The sequence below is a fragment of the Aulostomus chinensis genome, chromosome 21 (genome assembly GCF_037954235.1).
Source record: "Aulostomus chinensis isolate RoL2024-O1b breed Wild chromosome 21, RoL_Achi_v1.0, whole genome shotgun sequence".
Taxonomy (NCBI): domain Eukaryota; kingdom Metazoa; phylum Chordata; class Actinopteri; order Syngnathiformes; family Aulostomidae; genus Aulostomus; species Aulostomus chinensis.
The window spans coordinates 2322776-2349647 of record NC_141340.1 but is presented as its reverse complement, the minus strand read 5'-3'; the positions used below and the strand labels follow the sequence as shown (position 1 = coordinate 2349647).

The window sequence follows — 26872 nt, the reverse complement described above, 5'->3', positions numbered from 1 at the left end:
CTTTAAGCAGGAAACATTCAAATGGACAGGAAAATCCTCAGACATACACCTACACAGTGCAGCGTTACTCCTGTATGCAGACGTCCACACAAACACGCACAATGAGCTGAACACAATTTCAGTTGGGAGGGAAAAAAATGCACACATTTTTATATACCAACACACACACAGACATACACAAAAGACCAGGGACAAAGAAAGCTGCTGTCACAGCACGAACAAGACGAATATCACAAATTTGTCTCTCCTCTTCTGCCTTCTGTTGAACTGGGCGACTCCATTGTGTGCTTTGTTGTCTTGCTCCGCTACTGTTTCCACTCAAACGTGTGGAACCATCATGGTGCCTTTAAGCTGCGTATGACTTAGAACCATCACACTTAGGGTGGCTCATTCAATTTAGAAAGCAATAACCACCTGGCAAATTGGGTATACAATCATGCCGCGGTTTTTATTACGTGCATAAATGAGGCGGTGGAAATGGGGCGCGGTGCGGTCGCAAAGTCTAAATGCGCAAACGGCTTTCATGGACGACATCAAAAACATATGAGGGATTCATCATCTGGGAAGGGGAACTGCTTTCAGATGGCTAACAGGCCATTTACAATACACACACAAACAGCGAAGATGCAGCCGACATAACAGAGACCATAAAGAAACACAAACAAACCACCTAGCTCAACACACACACGCTCCTCCCGACTCGCATGCCCTTAACTTCCAAACAGAGAAGCAAATTACTGGCAGCCATTGGCCAAATGTTGGTGAAATGCGATTACGCCTGACAACTTTGTGTCTCTCAAAGGACTCTCAATCATTCAAAGGCCTGTCAGTGACATTAAATCCAGTTGAGTGGAGATGGAAGTAGTTTTTCGAATGCTACTGACCACAAAAAGGCTACAAATCTTTAAACCCTTCTTGAAGTAGCAGAACACAGCACGCATAAAGCCCTTGCAGATGTGTATCAGACAGCTGGGTCTTAGTAACGCCGGCTTGACGGGTGGAAGCCTCTCTGAGGTTGACCACATGAGACTCCAGAGAGGGGAGTGGTCCTTCACTAGATGTTTTCCATTAACTACTGGCACCGGCCGGGGATTGTGGTTTCACCGTGATGTGGACGTCAGTTCAAGACGCTGCTACACAGCAGATGTTTCGTCTGGAGAGCAGCTGTGGGCGGATAAGAGCTCCCTCCTAAGATCACATTTTAACTGTCTTTCAACTATCACTCATAATGCATTCAAGAAGGAGACTCGAGGGGGGGTGTGGGTGGGGCCGGGAGGCAGATTTCTTCATGTTTTGATGACACAGCAGATTTGCAAAACTTTCCCCAAACGGAGGCCTCAAAGTCATTGAAACTCAAAGTTTTTTTCTTCTCATTAGATTTCAAAACTTATTCTAAGAAGGAGGAGAGGGTGGGGGTAAGCAGGGAGGAGCCTCCAGGGATTTTAAAAGGTATTAAAAATCTCAAAGCAACACCTTTGGTGTCAATCAAAGGGCCCATGGATGAAGAAACCAAGATATTCAGTTAATTTGAGCAAAAACACTCTGACAAGGAGGCTGTCAGTGCAAAAAGTGTGCCCCAAAGCGATCCAATCAACTGCACAACTTGCCTCGATCATTAAACAGAGAAGTGTGATTCACAGTCCGCCCCACCAGCCCACCGAGCTGCAGCTGACGGCCTGAATACACAGCCCACAAAGAGCCAGACCCAGCCAACTCCACTGGCAATTACAGGCTAGCATCTCTCCGCAGCTCATCTCGCCGTAGCATCGTGCCCTGGTCAAATCACTCTGCAGTCTCAGAGATGAACCACCTTCACCCCGCTGAGCTGTTGGCTCTGCTAGTGGAGCCAGAATGGAACACAGGAGGGCCTAACAGAGTGTGCAGGTGAGCAGTGACTGATACTAGTGAGCACCACAAATGACCTTCGCATGCTCTCTCAACAAGCACGGGTTCTGAATATACCTGAATATCTACTCTTACACCTCATGTCCCGAAATACAGGAATAAGATCCCTCCTCCGCTTCATAGACGGTCGAGATCGAGGACTGAAATGGATTTCAAAATGGGCTTTTTTAGACCACGTGTCCCGCTGCTCGCGGCGGCGGCGACCTTTCCTGTGCTCTTCATCCGTCTATCATGTACGACACTCATCCTCCCCTTGTATTTAAGTTTCAGTCGGCGGGACAAGAACATTGAACTTGATTTCTTTGTGTTAGCCTTCTCCTCAGGTCCTTTTTTCCTTGAGCAACTGGTTTTGATTTTGTTTTAGTCTTAACTAAAATCCATTTAAGCTCAAGTCACATTTTAGTCATTTAAGTTTTAGGTTTAGTTTTTGTAGAGTAAATGACCACTACGCTACTGCAGATTCTGAATGGCGCTCTCTGTGGCTGTGCTCTGTCTGTCCTTAGCGACCCTACTGCACTGAAGCCTGCAACCTCACACGTGCTGCCTGCAGACGCTTTGCAATGAACAATCACTTGGAAGTGCGTAGGTACACCAAAGAAACACACGCAAACAAACAGACTTCATGTTTCCTCTGTTCGTAGAGACAGAAATACATGCAATGCTTGACAGACGCTTGCTTCTGACCCCTCTCCCTCTACGAGTATTTACATGGGAATTCGGGCTGGCGGGTCAGATTATACCATAATACAACTACTACTACTACACTCTATATTTGTTTTACTCTTAGTGGTCGTTTTATTTTTATCAGGCTCAAGGACGTGCTTCACCGTCTCTGGACTGGAGATGTGTCATCTATTCTTTTTATCGAGTTAGCGTACAAATTGCGCATTGGCACGACAGGACAGAGATGCTTCAGTAGTACACCAGCACTGAAACGGGGAAATAAACAGCTACACAAATAATGTATAATCTCAAATCATACAGAGAGAATTCTCACCTCTGCACGATCTCTGCAAATGTAGATGTTTTAAAGACGCATTGGAAAACGGTTCTATTTTACCAGCTGTGGATTGGACCCAAAGGACCTATTGGAGCCAAAAAGTAGAACTGATAAATCAGACTTTTCATCATGCAAATTTGATGCAGGTCAGTGCGAACACACTCTCCAAACTTTCATCAGTACTTTGTAGAGAATATCAGTCAGCAGCCAGACAAGGCCGGCCACTAATGAATCTCCACATCTGTCAGAAGTCTAATTCAGACAGCCATGCCGACTGTACTGTGTTATGTTTAGGAATAGAATTCCAATGTCTGTGGGCTTTCCGTGACCAATAAAAAGCCAGAGTCAGGGGCATATGAAACACCAGCGGCTGACAGTCACATTAATAACCTAGAATGAATTATTCAAAAACGCTCAGGCTCTAATCCATCAAATAATATATTAAGCCGCTCCCTCTCAGCTCAATGGGGGCTGAAGCAGCAGACGGACACGGAAAGCAACGCATTAAAGACAAAACATGAAAATAGAATTTTCGCCACAGCCACGACAAAGACAGGCCCAGTGCATTGTTATATCAAACATCTTACTTTTCAAAAATGAGGCCCGGGGGTGGGAGGTAAGACAGAGGGTGCTAAACTACACCAGTGCTAGCATGGCAGCAATTAACAAAGGGAGCAGCACTCGCTCAATGAATACACCGGCTGCATTGTGTATGAATCTGATATTCAGCAAGTGAGAGATAATCCTTTCTCTCTGTTCTTTTAATAGGAAGAGCTTAGAGAGAGCCCTCACAAAGGTTCACCATCTGTGTCCCCCATGGCTGCTGGCAGCGTATAATCCACAGATCAACTGTACAAGGAAATTAGGGCCATAAAAACAGAGAGGGGCCTCTTTTCTTCTTCTTCTTCTTCGCTTGATTCTTTTTCGGTAGGAAGGAAGCAACGTGGCTTATCAGTGAAGAGGACCTGAGAGCGAAACGGGAGGGCAACAGGCGTGCAGAGTCTCTCTGAATAAGCAGAGGGGAGAGAAAGTGGTTTGTAAAGAGAAGAAGTGGGCAAGAGCACCGAGGGGGAGGAGGTGCAGAATAGGAGGTGCGCAGGCCAAAAGAGCCCAAATGAGAATGGCCCACTCCGGCAGAAGTTAATGACAGGGGATCAGAAAAGCAAGATTTCCATTCAACACTTTGAATTATTCAGGGTTGCAGGGCACCCATTTGCATTGCAGATGCCTTTGCTTTCCATTCCTCCATTGCTCTCCCTCCATTTTCACTCTCTCTCAGTCTCTCTCCCCCTTCTCTGTCTGTCTCGAGCGAGAGAATGGCCCTGCCTCCGGCTTAGGAGATAGACACATTCTCCACTCCGCTGAGAGAAACTTTTGCTCATGCAAAGCAGGAGATTATCTGCCATTTCCAACACGGCCCAGGTTCAACGGTCACCGTGGCAGAGAAACAAATAAAACAAAGGTCAAAAAACATGCATGGTAAGCCGTTACAGCTATCTGCAGAGGCCGTGGAGATGTTATGAGCATGTCATATTCCATCACGGGTTTTGGGGGGGGGGGGGTGTATGCAGGGATTTAAATTCAATGCATGTGCACTCTGGAGGGGAAAAAAGAGAGAAATGATGGTACCTTTGGACGAGAAGGCATTGATACATCTGCATGTCTGCTGATGTGGTGCCTGCTGCTTTCGGGAAAGTGGCGGTTTGACGTTTGCTGTCAGATGGAAAAGCTTGAGTGAGGATGAAATGACAGTGTTTGTGTGCCCCTCACAGCATCCTACGGCACGTGAGAGCGATCTGAGTTTGTCTTGTAAGGAGAAAATGCTCTGTTTGCGGTATTGGGAGTCTGGAGGGTGACAGAGTGACAGGATGACTCATCATTTGTGTGGCACATCTCTCACCTAATAACACCCCGAGTCTAGATCAGAGAGGAGGGGAGAAAAAAAGAGCGAGATGGAGGAACGCAGAGGGACATTAAGTCAGACAAGGCGGGTGGGGATAGATAAGACGCCTCGACAACAAGGTCTTAAGAGAGAAGCTGAAGAAACTAATGACAAAAGCTGCAGTGAAAGAAGAGATGCAAGAGAGTGGCTTTGAATGTCTGGAATGTGTGTGTTTCTGTGCACGTGTGCGTCTGGGTCTCTCAGGTTCATTTACAGCCGCGTCCCTGTTTATTCATCACTTTTATCAAGCTGAATATTTAGACGGAGAGGAGAGCGGGAGTGGGAGGATGGTGAGGAAAGGCCCTGCGATGAGGCCACCACAGCCATGGAACAGAACAGATTATGACTTCAACTCAGCCGATAATGAACCTGTAACAAGTACGGGGCCTCGGGGCTGACAGGGGGCCACGGTGCCAGTCAGCGTTTTCCTGCCATTCTTCACACACGCTGTTTTTGGTGCAGAGGGGGGGGATCTCTTTAAAGCCACCCACTTTTTGTATCTATCATCAGGGGAGCGCAGAGATGGCCGAGCTGGTTCAATCAAGATGGTGATAAGATAAAGGAAGCTGCCGACACTGCAGCTCTCCAGGAGGGAAGCTTAGCTTAGCGTGGCCCAGGGGGCTGGAGCGAGAAGGAGGCCGTCCCCAGTGTGAGATTTTTGTTTGTTTGTGTGGTTTCCAGCGCAGGGTCTTAATCACCACGCAAACGCATCACTGAACTGCTGGAGAGTGCGTTATGTGTTTGGTGCAGGCACAGCAGAGCGGTGCTCCGGGGACCGGCCGTCCAGCCAGAGGTCAAAGCTTCTCTGGAGATCGATCGAGCTGCGTCACGTCTCCAGGATCTAAGGGGAGATCCACTGCAGCAGGTTACACGCCTACACACGCCTGAATACAACCGGTCACAGATTCAATTGGTTCAAAGACACGATGTTAGCAAGTCAATTAAACACATTTTTACACAGACGGCTCATCAATCCTTTTTTTTTATATATTGAACAAGATCACTGTAAATGTGTAGTCGTGTCCGGGAATCCAGCCGCTGATCATCAGGTCCCGCGTGGTCATCAGAAGTGTGACACCATCAGTTAAAAAGAGAGATCAGACCAACTGCTTGACTCTTCGTACTGATTCACATCCCAGACTGTGAATTACAGTTTTCACTACTACAAACAAAGATCCGTGTCCAGTTTTGAGGAGCATGATCCCAACCAGGCCATTTGGAGGTTGGGCTGTTAAACTTTTCATATTTCGATCAACCAGACCTGTTTATTTTGATTTACTTTTTTAATTGCATGAACTTTTCATCAACCTCTTCTTCTACCTCTGGTGGGAATCTCACCTATAAGAGCCTCGAAGCAGTTGGCCATGGCGTGTCTCAGGTCCGACTCCCGGCACAGATCCGGCCCGTGAGCATACAGCATGAAGCGATCCAGCTCCAGTTTCTGTAAAAGACAAAACACACGATCGTGTTTGCGCGTCGCCGTCGCCACCGCCACCGCCACCGCCACCGCCACCCCAGAAGAAGCTGCCTCACAGCGTAATAGTGTTTCTTTGATATTGTACATTTTTCAGGGGCTCATCATGAAGAAGTACGGGGGGGGGGGAAAGGGGCCAAATAACTCCAGGGAAATAAAAAAAAAAAAAAAAAGATTGCCTGTCCTTGCTGGAAAAGGTTTGCCTTCCTGGCCCTGACAGATGTGGCCATGTGTCGTCCAGCTGTGGCAGGATGCACTAAGCCAACACAGGCAGAGTGTGTTCACAAATGTGCGTACATGCACGCACAAAATTACACACACAGAGATGATAAATAATCCCCAAGTCATTTGTCAAATATTTCAGTGGTGACCTTCATTCTATGAAAAGTGGAACACTTGTTCACTGTTCAACCTTTTCAATGATAATACTGAACATCACTGCTGGAAACATTTTATACTGCATACAATTACTGTACTAGGGTTTATTTCTCGCTTTACACGGGTGACCAAATGTCAGGTGTTTGATGATTTAAATGACCTGACATTATCTTTTAACGACCCAACAGTTGTCCATGAAGAGAGGAGATACATATATCGATATCTATATCTATATAAGTATATATTCTTTGAATTAAAGGTTCTCCTTTTTCTTAAAACATGAAACTTCTAGTAGGTTAAGAAAGCAGAGGTTTTTTTTTTAAACGCTGTACCACTGAACCTCTTCTGTGATTCATTCCTTCTTTAATCGCATATTTATTGCTAATAATTCCATATTCATTCTGACAAGTTTGACCCTGCACAATTGGTACATCTACATTAATTTCAATAATTATTATTCATAAAACATTTATTTTATGTTTTGTACTGTGTAGCATCTTTGCACTCTGCATCGTTGTACTTATAAATATATAAACTAATGAATAAAAACGGAGCGCTGCAGGATGATTGAACCAGTAAATCAGCTCTGGTAAACAAAAGTTGATGATCGTCCAGGTTCAGTTCATCAAGATCATCTTCACTGATGAACTCTCTGATGATGCTGGAAGCCTGGATGCTACAGTTAGCAGTGCTAAGCTAACGTTAGCCGATGAAGGAACTACACCAGGGTCACATGACTTCAAGGTCACCACCACTAAGCTTCAGGCTTCTTGTGCTTCCCCTGATGACCTTTAATGACCTCCATGACCTCTGTAGGCTCCTCTAGACTCTTGTTAGCAACCCAGATTTTTAAGACTCCACCACTCCACCATCCACCAGTCTGGTGTTTACTGGTGGATCTGATGTAGAACTGAACCTCCACCATCCACCAGTCTGGTGTTTACTGGTGGATCTGATGTAGAACTGAACCTCCACCATCCACCAGTCTGGTGTTTACTGGTGGATCTGATGTAGAACTGCAACTCCACCATCCACCAGTCTGGTGTTACTGGTGGATCTGATGTAGAACTGAACCTCCAACACCCACCAGTCTGGTGTTTACTGGTGGATCTGATGTAGAACTGAACCTCCAACACCCACCAGTCTGGTGTTACTGGTGGATCTGATGTAGAACTGAACCTCCAACACCCACCGGTCTGGTGTTTACTGGTGGATCTGACGTAGAACTGAACCTCCACCATCCACCGGTCTGGTGTTTACTGGTGGATCTGACGTAGAACTGAACCTCCACCATCCACCGGTCTGGTGTTTACTGGTGGATCTGACGTAGAACTGAACCTCCACCATCCACCGGTCTGGTGTTTACTGGTGGATCTGACGTAGAACTGAACCTCCACCATCCACCGGTCTGGTGTTTACTGGTGGATCTGACGTAGAACTGAACCTCCACCATCCACCGGTCTGGTGTTTACTGGTGGATCTGATGTAGAACTGAACCTTCACACACCAGCAGGATCCCACTAAAGGATTTATCATGTGTCGATGTTTTGGTCGTTCATTTTAAATTCGTCTTGTAGAACAAGTCACTGAAACCTCCTACGCTTCTGTTAACCTCGACATAATTATCGTACCGCTTCCATTGGTGACGCCTGGTTCCAGATGAGCAAAAGTCTGCTTCACTGGTTTTTGTGGCAGAGAACTGGGTCTTTATTAGTTAAAAGTGCTGGTTCAGGATTGAGCACCAGCTGTGAACTGGCCCTGGAACCCGTCTGACTGTCCTTTGGTCTAAAGACATGAATTAAGCTGCTGTGACCAGATTGCTGCAGGAAAGACTTATTTAGGGGAGCTGTGCAAAACATAAATCTGAACGCACCCAACTAACAACAACCACCAAGTTTGCATTAATGCAAATAAGTGTCTGATGTTGGCAAGTTGCTGGTCAGTCAAACTTTCTGCAAATATTTCTCTGAACCAAGTCAAAAGTAGCCCAACTTGACGTTATTGGCAGTGCACCACACACAAGTACCCAGCAAAAAACAGTCAGGGTGCTATTTAATTATGGCTGCAAACTGTTGGTGGTATCCCACCCCCTGCGACTGCACACACAAATTAAATCACAATTCATAAATACTCCAACTCTGAGAGAACACGCTCCGACTTCTAAGCCTTCCATGTGAAGTGGCGGGTTGTGCCGTTGCTCGGCTGAAGATATTTTTTGAAAGATAATTGCGAGTGTTCTTGAGCAGACGGCTTTAGAGGAGCATGGTAAACAACTTGGCAATGGCGAGCGCTGTATCACACTCACTTTACCGCGAGCGGCAAATTGAAACAAGCCAAACTGCTACTCTAATGCAGATTCAGGCGGCTGCATCTTTGTATTCAGCAGGGAGCAACATGAAAGTTTGAAGTTTTTAATTGCTTTCTCCACATCACGGGACGATTATTGTTGTGTTCTTTACAAACGTGCCAGTGAGCGCCACTCGGCTCTACAAGGCTGCCAGCCAGAGAGAGGAGGGAAGCACGGGGGCCCGCCGATAACAGGAACTGGAGAGTGTTTCAGGAAGACCTACAGGGTCCCACAGGGACCCCAGCTGCACAAGTCTGGTCCTCCAAAACAACAACCTTTTAACTCCAATTACAAACCTGAGGGGGCTAAAAAGAGTAGGGATAGCGGCCAGGCAAAATTACACTTTTCCCCAGTGTTCCCTTAGAGAGAGGCGAAGTCATAACTGCAAGACGCAAACCAATAACTCCGTCTCAAACACGTTCTCCTGTCAGTTCATCGACCTTGCAGCGCTCTGACCTGAGCACACACCACTGGTCATGAGGCCGAGGAGGTGGGTTTACCTTGGCGAGCATGGCCAGGTGCTGGTTCTGCACTATGGCGGTTCTGTAGGTGGCCAGGCCCCCCTCCTCTAAATTGGGAAACAGGTAGTAGAGGTGGACGCTGTTGAGAGAAGTAAAAACACAGGTTAGAATGTTTGTCACGTCTCCCCAGATACATTTTTACTACACGGAGCCCCAGAGTGACCACAGAGAGACTCTGATTAACTAGTGGCTGCTGGTTTATCAAAGAGTGGGCACAAGTTACACCACGTAGCCACAAATTATTCATTCCTCCCTCCATGTCCACTCCAGGGCTTCTCAACTGTACCTTTAACACCAAATACAAATTTTTTTAAAGAAAAACAACCGATACAGTGACAAGGAGATAACATGGCGAAACCTACAATAATTTATTTTTCAGACCAAAAACTATGAATATATGAATATACAATGAAGAAAAATGGCCCTGTACCCATTTAAACATCTAATCATATGAAAATGTTTAGTTTTGTGCTCCAAACTTTTCAAGACCACCTCATTAATTTTCCAGAGATTTCCAGCCTTTCCAGGTCCGTGCTGAAGCCCAGATATGGCGGCTGACGCTTCAGTAGTTCCACAGCTGGGTTCCGGGCGAGCAAGTTCCATTTTCATTACAGTCCAGCGTCTCCCTAACCACAGCGTGTCATTTGATTTCATTTGAATTAAAACAGGCCATTTAATTCAGTCATTTCTAATCAATGCGAAGAGAGGAAAGCAGGTGGCGTTCTGTTTTCCAAATCCACCAGAGGTCCATTTGTCAGGGTATTGGGATCTTGGTGTGAAAACAAAGCACTTGGAATTAATAAAAAACACTTAGCGTAATGAAAAATAATTAGACCGGAGACGCTTGGGCTTGCTGGCGAAAGTGTCAGTCACACTGGGCGAGAACCAAAACGCGGTTGTACCTGAACAGAGCTGGTGGAACAAACCACACAACACACAGGTGGATGGCTACAGCCTCTTTAGGTCAACTTGATCAACAGAGAAAACAACCTCCTCCCTGACACCACGAGCCCTGCTGACTATGTAAAGCGTCAGAGTCATTAAACCCGCCTCTCACTGGCGTCTCCACCGCTCCTGCCCCTCCGCAGCCTCCTCCAACGTTACGACTCCCAACTCCGCCAGACACAGACTCGCTGCTCTGTGCTGTAAATGTTCAGTAAATAATATTCATTTATTAGCCTAATACAGGCAGGAAACCCTTCACAGTACTTCCAAAATAATTCACTCAATAATTCATAAGGTCATCAATAATTAATGGAGTTAAATGTTTAAAACAACAAAGCTTAAGATCATTTATCTGATCTGCCTGCCAGCCGTGGTTCATGTTGTGTTTCACTGTGTTGGTTTAGCCGTCCTTCACGGTGTGGGTTTATCAGACTTCAAAAGAGGGCAAAGGAACCTTCAGCCAAATGTAAAAAAAAAAATAAAAAATCAATTTCCCATGATTTTAAATTATCGGCCCTCAAATTTAATGGGTTCTTCCGTAGCAACACCCCTCGAAAAAGTGTGACGGAATCGGGCTTCGCAGTTTTCACAGAATACTGCCAACAGTCAAAGAGCAGCGAAATAATGACGGTGACACAAGAAGGAGCTGCAGCACAAAGCTAGTCAGCAGCAAACCGTCGTTGATGGCAGCAGAACCAGGATGCAGGTCAGGGGGGTCAAGGTGACCCTGTTCCTAGTTTCCATGAGGCCCATCACCGGAGGAGCGGAGATTTTCTAAAAATCTGGTGTTCCTCTAACGGCTGTGATGAGGCCAGGCAAGACTGTCACTCACAATGAGGGTTAAATACAGGAAGCTGTCACTCTCGTTGCCGCCTACACTTCTCTTGACGGGGAATATTGGGAGTCATCACAAGTTCTGCGGGTTTAGGTGGAATATGATGGAAAGCACATCTAAATAAGGCTGCAGGAAGGTGAGTGGTTTGTGCAAAATTCACCAGTTATTTTCAATTTCGCAGGAGAACACGGAGCAAATGAGATTAGCGCATTGTTACACCCACAGCAACATTGACAATAAACCGACGAGCGATAAGGTTGCATAACTGCGGTGTCCTGCAGGTGTGTCAGCGCATTAAAACAGAAATATTTAACCAACGTACAGGTGGATTTGTTGCATTGGGGAGTGTGTGTTATTAATGGAGGCGACACAGCTGGTGTTTTACTAAACAACTTCAGAGGTGAACTTCACAGCGACCGCACGTGAACAACAAGCAGGATTAGCCGGTTTGAAGAACTTACCTCAACTTTGCTAACTACCACCCATTAAATATTTACCCTTTCTCAGGCAGGGCACCAAACATTGCAAGTGGGTTTATTTTTTTACATCATCTGTTGACCCTCTAAAAAAATCATCTCCTGACCCCCCCCCCCCCCGGTGGAAACTATTCAAATGTGCAAAATATTCTGTTGGCTGGACAGCAGAGGCCCAGCTCGCCTCCGAGGGCAGCGCGCGCTAGGGGTGCACAAGGCAGTTGGCTGGATCTGCTGTAGCCATTTAACTGGACAAGAGGCTGATAAATAATTCAGAGGGCCAGAGCACAGGCCAAGCATGTCTCGTCAGACGCTAACAATCAAAGAAGGAAGGCAGCGGAAGAGAGTGGCAAAACATGCCCAGAGATATCCAGAGAAACAGAGGCTAACCACCTTCTTTGTAACACTCTTGCAGCTGCATAAAGAGCTGAAGCAGTGTCCTGTGCATCCCAGTGTCGCTTCCTATTAGCTTTAATCCTGCTGGCCCATGTTCAGTGTTGTGGAAGTGTTGAGGGTTACCAATTAGATTTCACTAGTACAAGTTATGCTGAGTAAATGGAAGTCAGATAACAACAACAAAAAAGAAATCTGTATTTTTACACCCTGCGCTTGTATCGGGACGCTACAGCAGACCAACAAGGGTGCCTGGCCAATAGGGGGCGCTAAAGTCACCTTTAAAAAACAACAAAAAAACTTCATTTTTTTAATACGGTGCAGAGTCCTAAATCCTGGGGATATATTAGCATAGCTGCAGCAATGACCAGCACAGCTTGCTAACAAAAACCAAAACAACACAAGAGGATTGTTAAAAACATCAACTGTTCAGTTGCAGCGTGGGTTCAATCCCCACTACCGCCGCGTTGGTGCGGGCTAATTTTGATTTTGCTAAAATCCCCACCTCCCTTCTTCCCTTCATTTTCTTTGCTAAAGAGTGTAATAACTGACTGAGCAGATGCTGCCATCCTGCTGCTCATGGTAAATCATGTCGGTGGTTACTGGAAGAATCCGAATCAGAACCAAGAATCAGCAGCCGCCACGGCAGAGAGGAAGCCATTGTCTCAGTGAGAGGAGGCGGTAGAAGTGCAGCTGGTACAGTAGGTGGGGAGCTACCCAGGTAGCAAGTTTGACGGATTAATAATAGCAACATATAATTAGTACGGTGCTTAGATAAGTGCCGGGCAGCGATGTCCGCACTCACCTGGGAGTCAATAACACAGTCAGCTTTCCAGACAGCGTTTCCAGACAGCTAATTGCAACTTGTCATGAAGAATTTCAGGATGGTGAAAGGAGGGGGGGTCATATCCCACTCCCAATTACGAGCAAATCACTGTCTTGAAAGAGTCTAAAGCATGAAGACGAGCGTCCTTGTGACAGATAGATGTAGACAATGAGAGAGGGGGAGAAATTGAGTGAGAGGGTGTGAAAAGAAAAAAAGGTGGAGAAAAGGCCGATAGTGTTGTAGTCGACTTCAATTAGCGGCTCCGTCTATCAACCATGCAGCATTCTCACCTGGTGAGGAACTCGACGACAGCGTCGCCCAGGAACTCCAGTCTCTCGTTGTGATTGATCCTGGGGGTGGAGGGGAGACGGGTTGAGACATAGAGGTGAGGACACTTGAAGTAGCAGAGTCAGACTTCATGGAAACGCACACACACATCTGATCAGCTGATTGGCGCCTCGAGAATAACAGCAGCTCAATAACAAGCAGTCGGTTGCCCTTAAAATGAGCTAATTTCATTTCCTCTGAGATATGCCTTCCTTTCACAGTTCAAGTTAATTTTCTTGTCAGCAGGCCTGCTGGGGATATTAATCACCAGGTCCGTCCCTTTGATTGCTCCCGTGGTCAGTGATAGCGTGGACAGATATGCGCCCGCGGGAGGCCTACCTGGAGGGCGATGGGTCATCCTGGCCCAGACGAGACATGATGTTAATCAACGTGTTGATGCCTGGAAATAAAACCATTAGGGCAGGAGGTTAAGGAGTGCAGGAACAGAGTGGTCATGTGACAGAAGAGGAAAGAAACAACGTAAAGAAAAGGCCAATAACAAAAAGTAGTGCCTGACCCTTCTTCCTCATGTACATGTGGTGAACCTTCCGGTCTCCGTACTTGGGCTGACGGATGCCACAGTTGGAAAGGGAGTTGCGAGCGTGATCAGGATTCATGCCGAAGTTGAGGTGGTGGCTGGGGTGCGTCATGGCCAGCTGGAGGAGAAGAAGGAAGGAGGCCGTGATTCTTCCTGATGGTGGAGCGGCGTCCCACTACGTCCTCAAGAACGGAAGTCTCACGGCTAACGCGCCCAACCTGCAGGAACCTACAGCGCTGACCACCTCATTACCTGGTCTCATTGCCCTCTGTCTCACTGAGCAGCGCGGTTCTTACGTCTACAGCCCCAGTGTTGCTCTCTTATCTCCCTGTATTCTCTGTTAACCATCAACAACAAACATTCTTTTAACTTTTATCAAACCAGGACGTCTCGGCCAAGTCGGTTACAATTAAATACGAGTACAAACCTTAAGCGCAACAACTCAAAACTATAGATTTGTTTGGGATCCACTCGGCAGGTGGCAGTTACAGTGGCGGAAGCCTTATTTACTTGAGTACTGATGATGCAGTGCAGCTTAACGACATCGCTGAGCCCGTCTCCCTGCACGCGGCTGCAGCCCTGGGTTCAAGCCTCCCTGGCGAGATTTCTTCCTGTTCAGCCGAAGGCAGCAGCTGATCACAATACTTCACACCGCCATCACATCGACAACACATCAGGCTCGGAAGCCAACCTCGCTAACTGCAAAGGACCTGCGGTGTTTACAGAATAACTCCTGTGTTTTGCTTGATACAGTTTCCCTTTGAGTGCCCAGCTCGGTGGTTCAGACGATGCAGTAGGCAGTCGTTGACTTTTATCTGACGTCGCACAGGGGGGGGGGGGGCTTGAAATTGGAAAGGAGATGTGTTGCATGTTGTTTATATATATGTTTTTTTTTTATCAAACTGCCAATACGGTGCTGAGATTTGCAAGATTTCTGCTTGTGTCATGTCAAAGCTTTTTTTTCTCCCTCCCTCAAAAGAAAATGTTCCTCTTAACAGCAGCAAAAAAATAAATAAATAAAAAGCCCAACAAAAACTACAGTTGCTGTTGAATTTGTCATCTCCATGTTCAAGGCTACAGCGCTGAAGGCCTCTTGAGCAACTATAAATATTGAAACCTCTCTGTTAAGGTTTTACATATATATCTCATTGGAGCTTGAAATTGATTTGAAGTTGGCTGAAAGGAGACAAGCATTTTGTGAAGCGAGTCCAGGGGGAAGAGTAGTTGTTTTTTTTCCTCCTCCCTTTTTTTTTGGGCTGAGATTAACATTTTCCTAATGTAAGATTGATAAAGGCTTGTCATATCCTACCGAGCCCCATCTCTTCCCTTTTTTCTTCCCTCAGCAAGTTTGAGACGTGCAGCAACGGCGGTCTTTCCAGGCACAGCAGATTTTACACAAAGACGAATGCCGACTAATACCGTATGTTTCCTTCAGGTTTATTTTGCTTAAAATTCCCTGTCTAGCTTCTCGTCAGGTTTGAAAGTTTTTAATTTTCATATAAACAACTTTCATTGTGACAAAGAGGCAAGAGGGACAGCCTCTCTCTCCCGTGGTAAGTACCGAGCTACAGACTCGTTTCCTTCCAGCGATTCCTGATCCAACATTATTAGAGTGCAGTTGCAGTAATTAGTCTTTAACCGAAAGAGGAAATGGAACAGATCTGTGGAGGATTTCACCAGGCCTCGGGTGGGGCTAAGTCTAAATAATGGCAGTTTAGCCTTTGTTGCTCAGCCTTATATTGTAGTTTAGCTTCGTAATTTGCCACTTTTATTTTTGTCCCTATTTATTTGACCTATGTACACGCGCGAGCTGAATGGACAGGTTTCATACAAGGACTTTGATCTTTAATTTCACTTCATGATCTTAGGCTGCCAACATAACACCCGAGCAGAGACGACAGGTGAAAACTTGCCTTTGGGTTAATCAATTTGCAATGTCCCTGAGAAGTAAACAGATATAATAAATACATAAACAGGAGGCGAGCACCAAGCTCGGGGGAAACATCTGGACATAAGGGACGAACAGAATCACTGGCAGAAGGAATAACAACAAAAATACGTAAACTGGAGAGTAAATACAAACTATCAAAATAAAAACCACTGTTTTGATAACTCAGGATTTTATTTCTACATTTGTGTCTTTATTATTTCATTACTTGTGATTTTGGCAGGTTCCGTCCTCCGTACTGAAGCCTTGTGTGTCAGCAGGCGTTGCCAAACGATGTTACTTGGCGCAACCCTTTAGCCAAGAAGGAGCATAAGCCTGAACGAGTATCAGTACACTGTCATGTGTCGGCTTCTGCTGCTAGATTTTAGAGGATTTAGCCCACTGGTAGAAATTTGAATTTGCTATTCTCTGAGGATTTATGCGCCACATTTCCTTTGACGCGAGTTCCTCTCACAACGAGACAAAGCAGTGAGTCAGCTTTAAGTTACAGCAGCAGTTAGTGGGGACATTGTTACGGCTGCTGTATGGTTGTTTGTCTCTGTGGCTCTGCACAGACGCTAAGCTTGCAGAGAGGTGGTTTATCTTGATAGTAAGACTTGGTTCAGTATTTAATCTTTACTGAGTCATAATAGACGGCCTGATACGGCTGAATGACGCTGGAGAGGCACAGTAAATTAAACCTTTTCAGTAACGTGTATCTGGGCGAGCCATTTCTGCTGAAAAACTCCTTCCCTTCATCACAATCACACATTTCTAATGTTAACCGGCCACTGCGCCGCCTCAGTGCCGGTTCTGTTGGAGGTTAATTAAAGTGTTTTATGGCCCATTCACCAGACGCTGCCACCTCATATCGTCCATGACAGGACTGTCATATCAATATTGAACGGCTATAGGTGTATTTGCTCTTCTTAAACACCGTCTCCACCTTCACAGACAATATTACGACATTTCCAAGTTAATCCTAAAGACTAAATTATAAATCTTAAGTATGTTGGTTTTTGCACTTTCAGTGGGATGTAGACTTCAATCAAGGATGTGCTGATGATTAACACAACACCAGAGACTGTAAATGATATGAAATCTTAATCTACACATAACTGGATTTAGAAGGAACCATTTTTGTATGGTCACTTATATCAATACTGCAAACGACACCGTGAAAAACCACGGGATGTTTCTCAGTTGCTTACTGTCCACCTCTACCATTAACCTATTGGGTTTGTTAATCCGTGGCTTCACTTTCCACTGCTGATAAATGCTGGCTCATGTGAATCTTATCCCTGACATAATTCAAAATGTACGGGACAAAGTCTTTCGCACTAACTCAAACATAAGCATTGCTACTGTACAATAAAATCATGTTTTTGGAAGCAGGGAACAATCAGACAGCCTCTGAGGAGTACAGGCAAATGTCCCAGCGCTGTGTAACTGTATTCAGGCCAGACTGACTTGAAACACATGGACACTTCGACCACGTGGCCAGGCACGCATCGCCATGAATAACAGCACAAATCAAATACCCTGCTTCTCTGCACACAGAGTCACAGCCACATTCATTGGGGCACACAAACAAAAGCATGCAATATCAGAGCCGGGGCCGAGGGCTTGTACAGTTAAATTATTGAGATCCTCTGTGATGCCTCTCATTCTGCCAGCATGGGTCAAAAGTGAAGAGTGGGGATGAAGCAACAGGGGGCGGGGGGGCAGGATTAGGATGGTCTGATGGATGTGGGGATGCGGGAGCATGCGGCGACCACGAACACATGTCTCTTCATCCCCGGCCCACACCCCCCAAGTTTAAATGTTAAATGTTTAACAGGGAAGCTCTCAGAAGAGGAGCTTCAAAGGGCCGCGGCTGCACCGAGGCAGGGGGGAGAAAGTTGGTCGGTGGCCCCACGCCACGGTCACGTTCTCTACTGCAATAACAGGTATGTTGCAGCAAAGACATCCAAAATGATTTTCTCATGGAGTTACTCACTCAGTGTAGTGGTTATATATTCATGACATGCTCCACTTGCAATTTTGATTCACGGATATGTTTTCATTAAAACACTACAGAGCGAGCAGGGAAGAAGCATTGATTCTGCTCCCACACTCTGAAGTCTCTGGTGTCCCACATGATCAGCTGTTTTAATCACGGAAATATAAAGAAGGGAAATATATTCTTGTTGCTTTAAAGGGGCGTACAACGCTTACCCGTTAAAGCTGGAGTAATGTTTCCCATTCAGACGCCCACTTGTCATTGTATTACCAGATAAAACTAACGCTGCATAGTACAACAACAAACAGCCTTCATGAGGATCATGATACTCAGTTTTACATTAATTGGTAAGAAGGGTGTTTAAAAATAGACTTTCTTTGTTCTTTGCTCCTTGGTCAGTTCAGCCTGCTGTAGGGATGGGAACTGAAAACCAGTTCTTGATGAGAACTGGTTCCCAGTGTTTCAATTCCTTGGAATCATTTGCCAATTTTGCAAACGATTCCCTTGTCGATTCCAGTGGGCTCCAATGACGTCACCACGAACGTGTGATTCACCAGTGCAGCCAGCAGGAAACATGGCGCCCAGGGGGCACAAGGGCTCGAAAGTTTGGTTACGTTTCACAAGAAAGGATGACAACAGGGCAACTTGCAACACTAGCAAAGTGGATACTTCATCAAAGGGAGGAAATGCTACCACGACGCAGGAACATCTGCACACACAGCCTGAGATAACTTTGAACGAATGTGGCGAAAGACTTCGGAAAAGACTTCGGAAAAACAGAATCTCACTGTAACAATGACCACACTGCTCTGCTTCTTTACACAAAATCTAATCCTTTTCATGTTCCAGCAGGTGAATTTATACGGGATTCAGGCGCGGAGACGTGACGTATGAACTCAACAGCGTTTGTGTTTTGAATGGTCTTGACAGCAGCATAATATTCCTCTGCTCTACTGGGAAGATTCACTTTGAGCATCTAATCGTGGCTAGCCTTCGACCTAGCACGAGAACCTCAGACATGAGGTCAGGGCGGAGCTGGGAGCACATTTGCTCCGCCTTCATGTCAAAAAAGCTCAGACATCTAATGAGGACACCTCCTGTTGCAGGTATTGTGGGCAACTGGCAAGAGGAGTCATGGTTGACCCAGAACACGCTGGAGGGATTTTATGTCTCATCTGGCCTGGGAGCACCTCAGGGTCCCCCAGGAGGAGCTGGAGTGTGTTGCTAGGGAGGGGTTATCTTACTCAATCTGCTGCCATCACGACACAATCTCAGGTCTCCAGATTTTCAGTGTTGGATTTATTTTCAGATAAACAGCTGTATTTATTCTAAAATGTATAGTTTAGCCATCCATTATACATCAAAATCTCTTAAATGCAGGTTAAACTCAAATTAGATTCCTCGTGGTAGAAGTTAACAAAATAAACAGCCACAGGAAAACATTCGGCTCATTACAAAGAATCAACCCATCAAAGTGGAAGCAAATGGGACGTGATGGAGGATCAGAGATGTGTTTTGACTCAGAGAGGGCTGTTTGAACAACCTTTCAGCCTTTCTGTCCAAACCTATCTGGCCACAAGTGTGTGCACAGGAGGCCGCTGATGTGTGTGTGCAATAGATGAGGAAGGCGCTGTAAGCCCAGCAATGATGGCTCCCTACTCGGGCCATTTCAATCCCTGCAGTGCTGACAGCCCTTGCTTTGTCCACAGACTCAAACACACACACACACACACACACACACACACACACACACACACACACACACACACAAAGCTTAAGTGGGTAGAAGTGCAATGCAGACAGAAACACTGCTGTCGACTGCTATGATCATAGCCGCATTTTGCTTCTTTCTCCATTTGTAATTGTTGTGAGATTAAAGAGTGGAAAAATCTCAAGGGACAAATCCATTAACTTCTTCCCAAGAGGCAGACATGTCAAGCTCAAACGCGCGTCTCCTGTAGGAAAGGGCCGCAGCTTGTCAGCCGCCGGCTGGCCTCGCAGCAGGTCAGCACTTCCTTTTTAGCGCTCATAATGACAGGTCGTCATTGCACAAACGACAAATAAGGCCAATCGTGGATCGATATGTGCAAAGCTCTACAGGTACACACTCAGAGCAGTCACGGGAGTCCATACACACAGAGCCTTGAGCAGACCTAAATGCATCCTTCCCCTTTTTAACTATTTATACACTACAAGACATTGATTTCTAATGTATTAGGGTATAACAGCTCCTCAATTTTGCTGGAGGCATCTGCGGGGGCTTACTCGGAGCACACAGCTTGAGGCAGCGGGCCTGACAGGGGAGAGCTGGCATTACGGAGGAGACTGTTGATGTCCTGACTACTGTCACTGTGACTCAGTCGACCTGGGCTGTTGGCTGAAAGACATGACTCAAGACTAGTGTGGGTTACCTTAGCTGACTCCTAAGCCCCTGTTTCCACCTCGACTGTCCCTGCAGAGGTGGAATGGGCACAATAATGAGGCACCTGCTGCCTCCCTGGACCTCAAGCCCAATGTTTACTTTTTTATCTGGCCAGCTAAATGTCTAGAGTCCACGCCGGCCTAAGAGAACTGCAGGGATTTGACTTTTCTTGTCTGTCCTTTTCAGCTACACCACCCTTTAAATAATACAGGGACACATCACTGTGCAAGTAAGCAGCTGTCATGACTTCACTTTAGAGCTGTGCCCAAGTCAGACTTTTCAGAGTCAACTCCGATTTGGCTTCTCAATGCTACAGTTCAACTATTCCCACTATACAAACCACGGAACTGTTCTCAGGGTACAACTCCCCTCTTTGGAATTGCAGTTCATTATAAAATGAAAAGAAACTGTTTTGTTATTGAGGGTGATAAGCACATGGAACTCAGAAAAACACAGGCGAAAGCATTAGCAGTGTAGCAAACTAATGCTAGCGCTCTACGCTAGCAAGGACTGCTAACTCGATGAGGCTTCAGTTTCTCCAATAACAAATTACGGTACAGCTCATGTTTAACCACTACGGACAGTTAATCAAGTCAAGTTCAATTTTGCTGCTGCTTCAAATGTCTGCAGTGGTTAAACAGGAGATGATGTCAGAGATGCGAGCTAACTTTGCATATCTTGTGAATCGCCAGCTGCTGTGACAAGCCAAGAGTTTAGGTTGTCCGATTGTAGGCTTCATCTAGATTAAACGACACAGATTGAAGGTTTAAAAAACTAAATTCTCTCTGAAGAAACACTTGAAATGTACAAGAACAGCATCAGTATTCCTCTTTCCTTTCCAGAAGAGAAGAGAATGGCAGCAAGTGTGACCTCAACTTGAAGACTCTCAGAGGAGTCACGGGTTTCCTGTCTGACGATTCAATCCTTTGTATTTGAGCAGGCAGGCCTACTGTACTTTACCTGAAGGAGGCAGCGATCCTTAAAAATGTAGCCAATGAGTTCATCCAGGTGCATCAGACACTGGTGGTACCGGATATGATGGGTGAGGACAGGCAGCATCATGGCGTGCTGTGGAGGACAAAGAGAATTGGCAAATGGTGGAAAGAGTCAGATCTCATGGAGGATCATGTCTAATATGAACGGAGAGTGGAGGGAGCATGTTTTGAGAGAAAGTGCAATGAAGAGATTGTGAGAAAGAAAGGCAGGATAGTTGACGGAGGGAGAAATCAATCAGCCAGTCATTATTTATTAAGAAGTTTTCAGCAACAGAGAGATGAAATAATCAAAAACCCAATCGCTGTGCTGTGAGAGGGAATGACAGAAAGGGAGGGAAATCACATGTGGACAGGAGCGTCAAATCGAAGTCCATCTGGGCATGTTGACACAGTTACATTCAGACAAACACTGGTATGTTAGAAGAAAGTTTGAGTGAAAGAAGGTAGAGTAAAGAGTTTGTGGCTGAGTGTGGCTATCAGACAGAAACGGGAGAATAAAAGGGAAAACAGTCAGTGGTCAGCAAATGAGTCAGAGAGGCAATCTACAGAATCATTAGCAGAGGCTTCTCAAGTCAGAGTGGCAAAAGAAACTGTAGCGGAGGCTGGTGTACACACATTAACCCTGTGCCACCACACCAGAGAGGAGGGAGCCATGCATGTTTTAATTAGTGCTATTGGGGAGGGTGAGCCTGAGGCCCGGCGGCTACAAACAGTGCTGCCACGTAGCCCTGGGGCCATGGCGAGGGCTGCAGCGACACACATCCAGAGCCTTGTTAAACAGCCAATTAACAAAGGCAGACCCCGGTCATGTCTACAGCTCCTGACCTGTTCTGATGACTGCCTGAGTGACTGAGTAGATGAGTGTGTGCTTGTTACCCGTGGATTCCACCGGGGGCAGCTGAGCTCAGTTCCCGACGCTGGAGCTCATTGCGTCCGCATTTTAGAAGAGGTTCTGCTAAAAATAAGGACCTACTGGTCTCCTTTGACTGGCAGAGCAGATGAAACTGAGCAAGAGGAGCAACTGGTCAATTTTCAAAATACTATCCTGCCGAAGCCTGACCGCTAGCATCAGACCAGAACTCGACCCACCAGCTGACTTGTACCACGCCAGGCGCCAGTGCTGTCAGGGTGTTTCCAATCCAGTCCAATCTTTTAACAATTCATATTTTGGGTGTTGACACCCATGCAAGGCACAAATGGGTTGCTGTCTAAGTTGATCGGATGTTCTGAGCACATCACAAGCGTCTGGGAGCATCTTGAGTATTTGTTCACGCAGGAATGTTACTGCAATCGTGGGAAGATTCATGGTCTGGTATTTGAGCTGAATAACCGAACAATCCACCAACAGAACTCACCAGGAAAGCTAAAAACATGCACCGTTTTAGCCACTCAGTTTTTATCAGATGCAACAAAATGACCTCTTTGACAACTTGAACACCAGGAAGGGCAAGGAATTCGGTTGTAGGATTTATGGGAGCAGTTGCCCAACTTATTGAAAGCGACTTGTATGGGAAAGTACTGGGAAAGAAAAACTTAGAACCCAATAAAAATGTTCACTGATCTTGTGTTTCACAGGACAGGGCCTTTCTGATATCATTCGTGATAGCAAGAAATCATTTTCTACGGATGTGTTTCATGCAGTTAATGCAGGGTGTTAAGAGTCGCACCAGATCCAATTCAAACACGGCAACCAAACCAGGAGCATAAGCCAACGGTGTGGAGTGAAATGAAACGGTGCAGAAGAAGAGATGTGATATCATGGGTCCTCCTCCGGGGGAATCAAGGGTTAAACTTGACACTCCGTTAATTCAAAGTTTGGAAAGCTATTTTTTGCGGGCTAGTGTTTGCTGTTGAATGTTAACTTAACTCTTCCTGGGTTACAAGCATGGCTTTTAAATTTTACGTGAATTCACATGCGTTTACTTTTCAAGAACTCATAGCTGAGGTACAAAAGTTGGCTTGACCCACAGGAAGGAACTGGGATCGCTCTTAAAGCTACGCAAAGTTGCCTTAGGATCTATCGAGTCCATTTCCAACTTAGATGCTACAAATACAAATTTAGAATGGATGAATATTCCTTCATGTTCTCGCCTGGTTAAGTGGGCGGAATAATGTATATTGTCAATGATAAATACATGCACCACATTGCTGGCTTGAATGCCCGCCCACACTTGTTCTCTCTCTTGTGGAGCACGGAACAAGATGCCTCTCTCTTCAAATGTTTCTGACTGACTGATGGCCATCACACGGACGCCATCAGGGACACAAAAATCAGGATGAAAAAGCAGGAAAATAGCATCAAATCACTGATGAATGGATAAATCCCATCTCCGCGTCCAATATGTGGCCGCATCCTTGACAGAGCCTTTTCAAGAGAAACAACCTTGGTGTAGCCGAGCGATGTCAGTAATGAGGAGGTTGATTTAGTTCCGAAGAGAGCCTGCTATCAGACTCAAGAAACTACGGGTCAGTGTTGCCGCTATCCCTCGTCTGTGTCACACGTTGTGCAGAGTGTACCACTGCAGTTCCAACTGAAATTATTCATGAACCAATTAGTCGTAGCAGTACAGCTTGAAGCAAATATAATTGGGCAGCAATTATGGATCGGATCTTCTTTGCCAGACCTTGCTGTTACAGAGGTCTGGCTTATGAGGCTAGAACTTTCTGTCGTTCCTCGACGAATGCAAGCGCGAGCATCAGCTGTAGGCTATCCCCGCCGCATACACGGATCGCGCGTGTGTGTGTGTATGTGCGCGCGCGTGCGTGCTCTCAGACGTGCAACGATGATGCCAATTATTTTCTCAGTAACGGAGGCAAACATATGGGAGAAAAGACAATAAATAAAAGCATAAAAGAATTATCAAATAAAGCAGACTAGTACATCTCATTACACAGACAAATCCATGAACTAATGCAGCTGTGTACGCTTCGTGTGGGGCAGCAACACATTTCGGTCTCATTAGGGCCCCACCCATGTGTAATTCAATGCACTGAATTTAGAATACACAAACCAAGTGGAGATAATCATCAATCTGCGGTGCTGCCAACAAGTGCATGGAGGAGATGACGGTAGAAATGCTGGATAAATAAGGAGTCGGTCCGGAGACGTTGTTCAATGAAAGGTTTGGCTGCCGAGGCTCGACGGGAGTCCGCTTTCCTTACGCAGATTTTGACACTTGGCTGGGAGAATGACGCAAGGCCTGGAAAGATCACGAGTCACGTTTCTGACTCGGGCTGCACAGCCAGCGCTGGTCTGTGTGAGTGCTACCGCTGCTGAGTGCATGTATGCACACATTTAAAGGAAAATTGCAGTGTGTTACACACTGGTTTTTGGGGAATTTCAGCTGTGAGACATAAGAGCACAAGCAGGCTGAAGAGCTTCAGACGCGTCGCTGAAAACCTGTCACGCTGGGCTAATGCTCGACTTAATACTGTCTTTTACGAGGTTTTTCCACGTGCAGAAAAATCCCTCGAGGCAAATTCTACTTTCTGCTTTTGGGCTTTATAAATACAATCTGATTGATTGGTGATTGTTAAGTAGATTACACCATCCTGAGATTTCAGCTATATTTTGCATATTTGACAAATAATCAATGTGTGTCGTATACTGTGTTGCGCTGCACAGATTTTTAAATCATATATATATATATATATATATATATATATATATATACACATATATATACATACATATATACATACACACACCTCATTGTTTAACATCATTTATATACTGCATATTCTATAGTTAATCTAATAACACGCTGTCTGGAGAAAGCCTGTTTAAAACCCCTGAAGGAGTTTTAGATAATTTTCCTTCACATTCCCTCAAAATCTTTCCTTGGTCTTGTTTGTAAGTGTGTGAATAAACGTACTGCTGCTTTTCAAAGCCCTCAATTGTCTGATTGATTCTGGGATTGCTGAGATCATTACCTCTCAGCAACCAGACAGCAGTCTGAAGTCCTTGGATCCAGAGGTGTTACAGCTGTGCTAGAAAGTGAGGGCTTGTTTCAGGGGGTGAGTGGGAATATGGCGGTAGAAACACAAAGTCTGTCTAGTGAGCTTTTCTGAATATCACCTCATTGTTTCATATCATTCAACAAAAGGTTTCTTGCTCCATGTTTAGAAAAACTGAGACTTTCTTTGTTTTATTCAGCCGTAAATGGGGATTCAAGGAAAATACTTTGGGCAGTCGGAAGTAAAACAGAAATTTCCGTAATTAATTGAGATTTCAACAATATTTTAAAAATGACCCTTCACCTTCCTACTGCTGAAAACTCTTCAATTTATATTCCAAAAATACTTGTACACCATCCGAAAGCTCGACTTATATTCCTGCACTCAATCAACGCTGTGATTTACAGTCAAGCTCATTCCGTGTTTTATTCACTTCAGTAAATGCGACTGTTTTTCAACATCTATGAGCCCAAAGAGCTGAAACACACAGCCGGATTGTCGGCCGCACGTTGTTGCAGTCAGTCATCATGTCAATCAAAATGAGCCGCTGACTGTTTTTGCGGTCTGGTCCTCCTTATGCTCGGGACAGAAATGCCACAGAATCGGTTCCGTCTGTGCTGCAGGGGGTCCAGAACAATCTCACCTGGTGGTGCACTTCAAGAAATCCGCTCCGCCCTGCTAATGTTACGTAGCACAGATGGAGGCAGTGGATTTCAGGCGAAACTCCAAATCTATTTGCTCCGTTTTAGCTGCTATTGTTCCAAGGGCTGCATACCTAATGGAAGTTCATCTCAATACAATATGGCCGACTGCAATTATTGTGGAAGGCTAATTATGTGTCAAAATACCACTTTTAAAGACATATCGTGGTGCTGCGGAGATGTCCAGCCGACACATCATATTCTACAGACTTGATTCAATATTCTATTGATCATGAACTTCTATAAATTACAACTGTTGGCTTTCAGCTCTGCATTATATTCATCTTTTATCTTTTTTGAAAAATACTGTAATTTTTAAGGCTCTTATTGAATCCATCAGGTCTGTGGGGAGTTTGTGTGTAAGTTTGTGTGGGTGAGTGCTGCTATAAATCTGTGCGTGTATAAGCTGTGACGTGTCGTCTCATATACATACACGTGTTCCTGCCGCATGTATGAGTGTCGGTGCAGGCGTGCAGCTGACTGGCGTTACCTGACAGACGTCAGAGCGGATGCCGGTCTTCCAGAAGCCCTGACTGCTGAGCTCCACTGTCACCTCACGGCGCATCGTGTTCTTCTGACGGATCTTCTGAAGAGCTTCCTGCCAAACAAGCAGCCAGTCAATTATTGATCAACTGGAGCAGTGCCTACGGGGACAGCACCCATCCTCAAAAGCCTACCCCGCCTCTCACCACTCCCTGCTTTCATTCCCGCTCTGCTAACAGACAGGCTGGTACATGCAATAAAGTGAAACCTCCATGGCATGACACGGTGGACAGTGGCAACCAGAGATGCGACAGCTCTCGGCCTGGGATAATTGCTGTTATGGGTCAGCGTGGTGGAAGGCGTCAGTCCAGCCACCAGGCACCGGCCTGCCGCAACACCAGAGCTCCCTACTCAGCATCAATCACTACAGGTGCAGACACACACACACACACACACAGCATCACTGTAGCCTGGAACAGGA

General features: G+C 45.7%; 1 protein-coding gene across 1 annotated transcript in view; it reads right to left on the bottom strand.

Moving 5' to 3' along the window:
• Positions 1–26872, bottom strand: part of drosha (drosha ribonuclease III) — a 101968-nt gene that overhangs the window by 48784 nt on the left and 26312 nt on the right. The window contains exons 16-22 of the mRNA XM_086191332.1: positions 26399–26506; positions 21216–21323; positions 13884–14022; positions 13706–13766; positions 13330–13389; positions 9547–9646; positions 6186–6288 (exon numbers count right to left, since the gene is read on the bottom strand). Coding sequence (XP_086047458.1) covers positions 6186–6288; positions 9547–9646; positions 13330–13389; positions 13706–13766; positions 13884–14022; positions 21216–21323; positions 26399–26506 — 679 coding nt within the window. The remainder of the gene's footprint in view (positions 1–6185; positions 6289–9546; positions 9647–13329; positions 13390–13705; positions 13767–13883; positions 14023–21215; positions 21324–26398; positions 26507–26872) is intronic.